Source organism: Salmo trutta, chromosome 29 (assembly GCF_901001165.1).
Source record: "Salmo trutta chromosome 29, fSalTru1.1, whole genome shotgun sequence".
In the NCBI taxonomy this organism is placed as follows: domain Eukaryota; kingdom Metazoa; phylum Chordata; class Actinopteri; order Salmoniformes; family Salmonidae; genus Salmo; species Salmo trutta.
In genome coordinates, this window is record NC_042985.1 from 7659254 (window position 1) to 7670018 (window position 10765).

Below are 10765 nucleotides of genomic sequence, written 5' to 3' on the forward strand. Positions count from 1 at the left end.
ATAAATAAGGACTGCTCGATTAATCCGCAGTCACCCATGGTCTTCAATTATAAATAAGGACTGCTCGATTAGTCCGCAGTCACCCATGGTCTTCAATTATAAATAAGGACTGCTCGATTAGTCCGCAGTCACCCATGGTCTTCAATTATAAATAAGGACTGCTCGATTAATCCGCAGTCACCCATGGTCTTCAATTATAAATAAGGACTGCTCGATTAGTCCGCAGTCACCCATGGTCTTCAATTATAAATAAGGACTGCTCGATTAATCCGCAGTCACCCATGGTCTTCAATTATAAATAAGGACTGCTCGATTAATCCGCAGTCACCCATGGTCTTCAATTATAAATAAGGACTGCTCGATTAATCCGCAGTCACCCATGGTCTTCAATTATAAATAAGGACTGCTCGATTAGTCCGCAGTCAAACATACTCTAGGTCACTGTAATAGAACAACAAATGTTTACAAAATGATGCAACACAAGACTAATATCTTCAACAACAAAAACATTGTGTAATAGATGAAATACAAAGGCTTTGGTCTGTTTTACAATCAACAATGATTCAATCTGATATGTACTTGTAAACAACTGCCAAACACTTATGTTTCAAACTTTGTCAAGCATGTTTAATCATAATTATAGGAATGAAATATTTCTAGTTGCACAAAATGATTTGACAATAGAACACTATAATACAACTATACCTAAGAGACTAATTGTACCTGACCTAAAGAAATGTATTTTTATGATGCATGAAAATGTGTAGAAAACATTTATAGAATATTCTTGGGGGGATAAAAATGTAAATGTATTTTATTGTAGAAATCTTTTGATTTCTAGGGAAGACATACTTACAATTCGACATGAACAAATTGGATTATATCGAGATACAGTCTACCATTTAGCAATCCACCTGTTTTACTCCACAGCTCCTCTGCATTTATAGCTCTTCACTTGGACCGAGAATCAGTCCATCCACCACAGCAGAAGTCCATGAACAAGTCTTGAACCTAGAATCAATCCATCCACCACAGCAGAAGTCCATGAACAAGTCTTGAACCTAGAATCAATCCATCCACCACAGCAGAAGTCCATGAACAAGTCTTGAACCTAGAATCAATCCATCCACAACAGCAGAAGTCCATGAACAAGTCTTGAATGTCCCACTGCCCTTGCAAACTGTTAGTGGTAGTTGTCTGTACAATTCATGTGATAATGTGGTTGTCTGTGACCACAGGTAAATACCCAGGCCTATACAGTTTATGTGATATTGCAGGAGTCAAAGGCCCAAGGCTGAGGTGGGTGGATTGACTGGAGGTCCTCCTCTGCTGACGTCCATTTTGAAGGAGTATGACCAATAAATAGGTTTAATAAACACACTGAGTCTATTCCCCACAGCTCTCCTCTCGGGTGATATGCAACCATTTCGCATGAGTCCACAGACCATGCAAAGTCTGATAGAAAGTCTCGATGTTAGCAGATAAAAAAATAGTCATGGCAGAAATCTCTTGGGTTCTCCTTTACCCCAAATACAAACACAAGACCAACATGGTTTTCTAGCAGTCCATCTATCAGTAGTTGATCTGGGGTTTCGTCATAACATACACACGGCCATATACAAACACAAGAGACAGACAGAAAAAAAGAAACAATTACTTGGAAAGTGAGAAGGAAAAAAATGAAGTTTTTGTTCCATGAAAATGTTAAACACCGGGCACTTTACAGAGGTCCACGTTTTGTCTTCTTCTTCCCCCTCTCTTCCCATCGTTGTTCTCCCCAGTCCTCATATGTGCCAGGAGCTACAGAACAACACACTGCCCCAGTGGAAACAACCCCACCCTGTAGTCCTAGGGCACTCCCAGAGTCTCTCTCTCCTCCACTTCTCTCCATGTGTGTGTGAGCTCCCAGCGGAGGGCGGAGGGTGAGAGGTTACAGGGTGAAGTAGCTCTTCTCTCTATTGTAGTCTTGACCAGTACTGAGACATGTCAGGCTCGCCGCCTGGGACTTGGACAGGGACAGACACTCCAGGAGAGATGAGTCCTGAGGAGAGAGGGAAGAGAGACACATATCAATCCAAATGACCCAGTGTCTCTGTACTGTACTGTGTTTGGTACAGAGAGCTTGAGTTCAGTCCAAATGGCCCAGTGTCTCTGTACTGTACTGTGTTTGGTACAGAGAGCTTGAGTTCAGTCCAAATGGCCCAGTGTCTCTGTACTGTACTGTGTTTGGTACAGAGAGCTTGAGTTCAGTCCAAATGGCCCAGTGTCTCTGTACTGTACTGTGTTTGGTACAGAGAGCTTGAGTTCAGTCTAAATGGCCCAGTGTCTCTGTACTGTACTGTGTTTGGTACAGAGAGCTTGAGTTCAGTCCAAATGGCCCAGTGTCTCTGTACTGTACTGTGTTTGGTACAGAGAGCTTGAGTTCAGTCTAAATGGCCCAGTGTCTCTGTACTGTACTGTGTTTGGTACAGAGAGCTTGAGTTCAGTCTAAATGGCCCAGTGTCTCTGTACTGTACTGTGTTTGGTACAGAGAGCTTGAGTTCAGTCCAAATGGCCCAGTGTCTCTGTACTGTACTGTGTTTGGTACAGTGAGCTTGAGTTCAACATTTCTTTAGCCTGAGAAATTACCATCATGTTGAGAGACTAACCATTACGCAAAATAGGACATTGAGAGGTAAGTGCTGTAGCACATAGCATGCATCCGAGTTGATGAATGCTTTAGCACAGAGCACACATCCATAGAGTATAGGTCATTAGAAAGCTTAAAGGTCCAATGCAGTCGTTTTTTTATCTCAATATCAAATCATTTTCTGTGCAACAATTAAGTACATTACTGTGATTGTTTTCAATTACAATGTTCAAAAAGAAACAAAAATAGCAATTTCTCAAGCAATAATCCTTCTAGGACTGTCTGGGACTGAAAACTAGCTGTTATTGGCAGAGAGGTTTGGAACTGTCTTTCTTATTGGTCTATTAACTAATTTACTGCCTGGTGATGTCACCAGGCAGACCAAAACTCCATCCCACCAAAACAGGCAGAAATTTCAGGCGGTCTTTTCAAACAGTTTTTACACTAAAAGGACATCATAATTTTCCCAATTTCACAGTATTATTCCAACATAGTGTGGAAATATATACTGCTCAAAAAAATAAAGGGAACACTTAAACAACACATCCTAGATCTGAATGAAATAAATAATCTTATTAAATACTTTTGTCTTTACATAGTTGAATGTGCTGACAACAAAATCACACAAAAATAATCAATGGAAATCCAATTTATCAACACATGGAGGTCTGGATTTGGAGTCACACTCAAAATTAAAGTGGAAAACCACACTACAGGCTGATCCAACTTTGATGTAATGTCCTTAAAACAAGTCAAAATGAGGCTCAGTAGTGTGTGTGGCCTCCACGTGCCTGTATGACCTCCCTACAACGCCTGGGCATGCTCCTGATGAGGTGGCCGATGGTCTCCTGAGGGATCTCCTCCCAGACCTGGACTAAAGCATCTGCCAACTCCTGGACAGTCTGTGGTGCAACGTGGCATTGGTGGATGGAGCGAGACATGATGTCCCAGATGTGCTCAATTGGATTCAGGTCTGGGGAACGGGCGGGCCAGTCCATAGCATCAATGCCTTCCTCTTGCAGGAACTGCTGACACACTCCAGCCACATGAGGTCTAGCATTGTCTTGCATTAGGAGGAACCCAGGGCCAACCGCACAAGCATATGGTCTCACAAGGGGTCTGAGGATCTCATCTCGGTACCTAATGGCAGTTAGGCTACCTCTGGCGAGCACATGGAGGGCTGTGTGGCCCCCCAAAGAAATGCCACCCCACACCATGACTGACCCACCGCCAAACCGGTCATGCTGGAGGATGTTACAGGCAGCAGAACGTTCTCCACGGCGTCTCCAGACTCTGTCACGTCTGTCACGTGCTCAGTGTGAACCTGCTTTCATCTGTGAAGAGCACAGGGCGCCAGTGGTGAATTTGCCAATCTTGGTGTTCTCTGGCAAATGCCAAATGTCCTGCACGGTGTTGGGCTGTAAGCACAACCCCCACCTGTGGACGTCGGGCCCTCATACCACCCTCATGGAGTCTGTTTCTGACCGTTTGAGCAGACACATGCACATTTGTGGCCTACTGGAGGTCATTTTGCAGGGCTCTGGCAGTGCTTCTCCTGCTCCTCCTTGCACAATGGCGGAGGTAGCCGTCCTGCTGCTGGGTTGTTGCCCTCCTACGGCCTCCTCCACGTCTCCTGATGTACTGGCCTGTCTCCTGGTAGCGCCTCCATGCTCTGGACACTACGCTGACAGACACAGCAAACCTTCTTGCCACAGCTCGCATTGATGTGCCATCCTGAATGAGCTGCACTACATGAGCCACTTGTGTGGGTTGTAGACACCGTCTCATGCTACCACTAGAGTGAAAGCACCGCCAGCATTCAAAAGTGACCAAAACATCAGCCAGGAAGCATAGGAACTGAGAAGTGGTCTGTGGTCCCCACCTGCAGAACCACTCCTTTATTGGGGGTGTCTTGCTAATTGCCTATAATTTCCACCTGTTGTCTATTCCATTTGCACAACAGCATATGAAATGTATTGTCAATCAGTGTGGCTTCCTAAGTGGACAGTTTGATTTCACAGAAGTGTGATTGACTAGGAGTTACATTGTGTTGTTTAAGTGTTCCCTTTATTTTTTGAGCAGTGTATATAAAACACAGTAAATCACATTTTTGACTGCACTGGGCCTTTAAGCACAGAGGACTAGGCCTTTGCGTATTCAGCGATAAGAAGTTTAGCACACAGAACAGTAGCTTTATGAATCACATTGTTTAACACTTCAGGACATCAGTAATAAGTTAGCTAGATTGATTGAGGCCTCGCAGAGAGTACAACAGAAAATTCATCAAATGAATTAGCGATTTAGCTTAGAGGAAATGTGTCAATGGTCCATTAACCCTTCATGACTATGACCAGTATATATGGCCCTCCACAGCAACGTAATAGGTTGGAACTACAACCTCCGGCTAGAAGGGTTGAAATGACATTATGACGTTGATCTGGAATGGAATGGGGTTCATGCACTAAGACTAGAATGTCAGGAGAGAGAAAATGGTGTGTAACGTAGAGGTACAGTATGTGTCTGTAGTCTGATCAAAGAGAAAAAAGAAAATGGCGGATTATTGCGAAAATGTAGAGCATGAATTAAGAAAGAGAATGTGTGTATGGCTATGCAGCCTCCCCTATTTAAAGGTTCGGTGGCAGATGGTTAGTTAGCTAAGAGACTAAACGTGATTTGTTCATTTTCGCTAATGGCCAAACGTGTTTTCGGAAACAATGGACTTTCTGCCTACCTGTTGAGGTGGTACCAGAAGTAGTCATTGATTGGCTGTTCATATGTGCCTGCATATGAGGGGGCGTGTATGTGTCGTAGCTCCGCCCATTCACAGACGGACTGGTAGGCAGCATGCAGGAATAGGCCTGGCTGGGCTATAGAGGGAGAGAATAACGTTTATATATTAGCTTAGCCAACTATATACCCTGTTCAGCTCAGCAGTCAGTCCTTACAGCAATGCCCAGCTAGGGATGCAGGCTATTATATTCCTTTAGGCATTTACAAATGTTTATGACTACAGTTTGATTTCTCCTCAACCTCTTATTAGGATTATAAGAGAACATAATCATTGTACCTACGAAGGTTGATTACAACTAGCTTGGCAATAATGGTATTTATTGGCTTTTGAAATACAATTGTAACTGTACTATTTGCACATTTCAGATGAGAACACAACCTAGACATTTGTTGACACAGTTAACGCAGACAGAACAGGGTCAGGGTAAGTTAGTACCTGGTTGTGGACTTACTTGCATAGGCAGGTTGTTGGCCATGGTGAAGCTGGGCATGGGAGGCAGTGCGCTGTACGTGTTGGTGAGGGCCGTGTCAGGTCTGCCCAACATAGACCCAGATGTGAAGGACACTGAGGAAGAAGGGGAAAATGTTTGGTTGAAATCTGTTGCAGTTCATACATTCAGTGATGGCAGATAGAGAGCATAGCGTGAGTAAAGCCACGCCCTCGTTGACAGGTAGCTCAGGGGATTTAGTTGTTCACTGCTTACATGCATGATTAACCAATGAACCATTGAAAGTAGCCTATATCAGCAAAAATGATTTCATCAACTGTCATTTAAAGCATATGATGAGTTATTATTCAACTCAACTTTATATCAAAGAAAAATATCCCTTATACTTATGTTAGTCTTTAATGAAGTTGTCTGACATTGAAATGAGTGGTGGGTCTACTGGATGGAATGTTATATGAGTGCTGTGCTTACCCGGTGTGGTGGGCTGAGGCATGGGCTGGTAGACGCTGGTGCTGAAGCTGCTGCTGATGGGGATGTGACTGGAGGAGTTGCTGGCCTGACGACGCTGGTTCCTCAGCTTCTCCTCCCGTCTCCACTTCGCTCTTCTGTTTGAGAACCACACCTGCACAACACGTCAATCATACATTCGTCGCGTATGTAGGCTATTCATGGGTTCTTGTGTGTCTTTTTCAGACCAAGCAGCAAAATGTTAATGGAATGCAGTGCAATGCATATTTCAATGTGTCCTCACCTGTATTCTTGCTTCAGGCAGATCTATTTTCGCTGCCAGTCTTTCCCTCGCGAAAACGTCAGGATAATGAGTCCTTTCAAATTCTGGAATACGATATGAAAACGTATCTTTAGTATAGGCTATGAAATATACTGTTGTTATTGAATTATGTGTAAGCTAATGAGGTGAATGTTGCTATTCGTTCAATTAGACGTTACATTAAAATATGAATATCTTGTAAATTCAAGTTCACCTTTTTCCAGTGCTTCAATCTGCTCTTGGGTGAACGACGTGCGGTTTCTCTGTAGTTTTCTCTTTAGCTGGAGTCGCATCTGCGTCTCGTCAGAATCCTCCCCATTGGAACTGATGGAGTTGGTGTTCTCTCCCGCGCCGTCCTGTGGCTGGCAGCCGTCTGGAAATTAATCAATAAACAAATATGAACTGGCCTGCCTACTACATCTCTAAAAGCATGTGTTCATATATTGTTTATTTCATTTTATAGTTCTGAAAGTAAACTGCAAAAAATAACATGTCATCCTCGCAACAGCCCATAGGGAATTCATTTCTATAGTTCTATTATATGTATATATGTTCCCGTTAAAAGCAACCTGTTAGAAGAATAACGAAAAGCTGTCATTGTTGGCCTAGTTGACATAACACCGACAGAGGATGGACATTGAATGATGACGGATGAATGATCTAGCTAACATATTGATCTCTGCTTGTTTTCAGACACATCAATAGCCATAAAAGACCGACTAGTTATTTGTAAAATATTGTGGGAAAAAAGACCATTGCTCAGCAATGCTGCGTGAACTTAGATCCTTTATCACCTCTCAACAATGGCACATGTGCTCAAAGGGTTAAGAGAAATGCGACTAGATGTGGCGAACTCCTTTCAGGCCCAAACGCTCTCCCCTTTTAGGAGCGTTGCGATGCCTCAATGGCCGTCCCCATATGGGCTTTCGTATAGCCATTGAGGTGACCACCAACACTTGAATAGAAGGGGGTGCTTTTCACAATGAAACAATGCCGTTCGGGGTAAGGGAAACCATTAAACTCTGTGCACACAGCGAGAGGTGGCTACAGCGAACTCTTCGTGGGCAGAATATCAGCAGAGAGAAATGGAGCAGCTCAATCGGACGAGGCGACAAAAGGATTCTCTCTGTGCTTTGGTGAACTATTGTGCGCACGAGGATCCCGGTCAACAGAGCTTTGAGTTCAGTGTGTTAACCCTTATCCACTAGCATCATTAATCACGTCCCACGGCCAGCAAAACGCCAGTCAAAATGTCTATCTTAAATTGGAAAGAAATGAGTGAGGAGAGAGCATGCAACCCCCTGTACAAGCTGAATAGGGCCCATCTATTCACGGCTCCTGGTTGTCCGTGGTAGGCCTAGATCGGCTTCTGTTCTGGGGACAGGCATATTGACTAATACCTGTCTTGGTTTTGCACATCATTATCCCTTCGAGAAGTTCATATGAAATGAAGCAATTAAGGGCTGCTTTTGGATAATGTCGCTTTGTATGTGTGTAACGCTATTTGACCAGTCGTTTCGTGAGGTGCACCTGCATACAGAACATTTTCTGAGTTTACCCATTTATCTTGTGTAGTCTCGGACATGACAGTACTTACATTGGAGTCATTACAGGCCACTCTTCTCTAACATATCCACAGGCCTATTTAAACAAATGTATGGGATCGAATGTTTTCCACTAGTCTGGGTACCAGTCTTTGTAGCTATCATTCCTCTCTTTCCACTCCAGTCATGCTAAACATCTACGACACGGAGTACACGGAGTACACGGAGTGGAATGTTATCAAAGCAGACTTGTACCCAGGCTAGTTTCCCCTGGGAGATTCCATAAAACATTTGTTGTAATATTATTTGCATAACAAAAGTTTAAATACGCACAAAATTACCATGACATTGCATGTTATGTAAGCTAATTCACCACAAGGCACCTGTCATATTTTAGGTTTAGGCCGATAACAATGTGGTATCCTAGACTAAATAGCCCATGAATTAGACATACTACCACAGACATCTAGCAAATGCTAAATAATAGCACATAATGATAATTGCCTGGATTTGTTTTCGGTTGACATTAATGTGTTAATAGGATTATGACTATTAAAATGTCTCTTTTTAAAATGTCTTAATCGTTTTGAAATAAATTCACTTTTTTCTTCATATAGCCTGTGTCCGTCCACTCAGCGCTTTGTCTTTCTTCTCGAAGGATAATCCACAAAAAATAGTGAATGTGCGGCCTATTATCCCCCCGCCAGACCCACTGACGCTAGGCTTGGGATTTGTTTTCTTTTAAAAAAGCGCTGGGAAATAAACTCATTCTTTGGTATCACTGTGTTTCGGGCAGTGGGGCGGAAAAACAGCCGAAAGAGATAGCGGCACCTTTCAGTCAATAGAGACTGGATCAGAAACACTTAAGAAACCGATTCAACTGAAAGAGAAAGTGAGAGGTCTAAATTCTACAGACGGGATTTAGTGCCATATCAGAACGAAATGAGAGAAAGAGAAGAAATAATGAATTGCCAAATAGTTTTATTCCGCCTCTGTAGATAGAGTTGTCTCCTTTCAAGCCCTGGCAGACGCCTTGTAACCATTATTTTAGCCGCTGTTGCGTAGCTGTTGTTTGACAGGGACCATATTCGTTCTCCTCGGAGACCTACCCTTGCCGTATGGTTTAGACCTTATGGGCCTCCTGAAATGAACTCCTGGAAACAATTCCCAATTCAATTGGATGTAAATGCCCATGTCACTTCATTTTCAATCGAAGAAACTGAAAAGCAATATTGCCTAAAACTTGCAAAGGGCCTAAAACATTGCATTAAAAGCCTTAAAAAAATGTATTATTATTATTAGGCCTATTGTCAGTATTGTTATTATTAGGCCTATTGTTATTATTATTAATAATATTGTTAATAATATTGTTATTATTAATACCCTACTATTATTAGTATTAATAATGACATTAAATCAAACAGAGTGTGAACATAGTGAGTAACTATGTCTAGTTCTGGAAGTAAGACAATAGTTTATTGTACATTATAAAAAAAAATAAAAAAAATAAACATAAAAAAGATAGGTTAGGGCCACATAAGACTAAATCAAAAGGCCTTTTATGTTCAAAACAAATGAAATTCTGTGCATAAACATATCTTGATGCGTATCGAATGATAACACTGTTTCTCATACACAGCCCTGAGCAGGTGCAATGACTTTATCTTCTTTCAGACTCTATATTTCACAATAGTCTATTAGAGCACAAAAAAACAACTCGAACATAAACATTTATCTTTGTAACATGAATGTTTTCATGGCTAATCGCTCCGCCTGCCATCCCGTGTCCAGTAGTCTCCTGTGGAACATTTCTCCATCAGTCTCCCTCAACTAGACACTCTGCATGTCACCATAACGAGAGACGAAGCTCTCTCTAATGACCAATTACACATAGCAGGCCCGTTCCCATAACCAATCGTTGCGTGTGAAGGAAAACATTCCTTTGTACTGATATCCCGCACACTGATCCTCGGCTGTTTTTCCCTGCCAGGAGAGGAGGGAAATGCGGATTGTTGGATGGACACCTCCGCTGAAAGGCCAGGCCTCTGTCACGCACATCCCCATCGGAGACAGTGTGGGCATTGAGACTGCTGATTAATTGGCCGTTCACTAATCGACTACTCTATGATTAATTTGGAATCTTGTCCACCAAAGGCATCAAAGCATGTTGACAATACCTGCTTGATATGCTGACCAATCATAAACGTCATCCAATCATCCTAAATGTGTTATAAGCAAATCCCCAAAACCCCTGAAAACTGTGTCTTGGGCTCCCGAGTGGCGCAGCGGTCTGAGGTACTGCATCTCAGTGCTAGAGGCGTCACTACAGACACCCTGGATCGAATCCAGCCTGTATCACAACCGGCCGTGATTGGGAGTCCCATAGGGCGGCGCACAATTGGCCCAGCGTCGTCTGGGTTTGGCCTGTGTAGGCCATCACTGTAAATAAGAATTTGTTCTTCACTGACTTGCCTAGTTAAATCAATGTTAAATACAAACAATAATAATAATTGAAGATGTTTATTGATAACGTATTTGTAATGGTGACTTAGCTTAAGGTTTACCTACAAAGTTACACTACTCA

At 42.6% G+C, this 10765-nt stretch overlaps 1 protein-coding gene across 2 annotated transcripts; it reads right to left on the bottom strand.

The window, feature by feature from the left end:
- Positions 1–493: 493 nt before the first annotated feature.
- Positions 494–9293, bottom strand: LOC115166839 (paired box protein Pax-6-like). 2 transcript variants are annotated; one of them, XM_029720706.1, is made up of 6 exons: positions 6852–9291; positions 6620–6702; positions 6340–6490; positions 5872–5984; positions 5361–5496; positions 494–2041 (listed from the first exon to the last, which is right to left on the bottom strand). In XM_029720706.1, the coding sequence occupies exons 1-6, from the start codon at positions 6928–6930 to the stop codon at positions 1956–1958; spliced, it is 648 nt and encodes a 215-aa protein (XP_029576566.1). In that variant the 5' UTR covers positions 6931–9291; the 3' UTR covers positions 494–1955. The 2 variants fall into 2 exon arrangements, with proteins under 2 accessions (XP_029576566.1, XP_029576567.1); XM_029720707.1 differs by lacking the exon at positions 5361–5496 and having other exon boundaries at positions 6852–9293.
- Between the last annotated feature and the right edge of the window lie 1472 nt (positions 9294–10765).

Excerpts from the sequence above, each read along its gene's own strand:
- LOC115166839 (XM_029720706.1), bottom strand. The coding sequence starts at position 6,930 with ATGCGACTCCAGCTAAAGAGAAAACTACAGAGAAACCGCACGTCGTTC. Across the intron at positions 6,491-6,619 it reads TGCCTGAAGCAAGAATACAG|GTGTGGTTCTCAAACAGAAG; the intron begins GTGAGGACACAT and ends CGTGTTGTGCAG. Across the intron at positions 2,042-5,360 it reads TTCTGGTACCACCTCAACAG|GACTCATCTCTCCTGGAGTG; the intron begins GTAGGCAGAAAG and ends CTCTCTCCTCAG.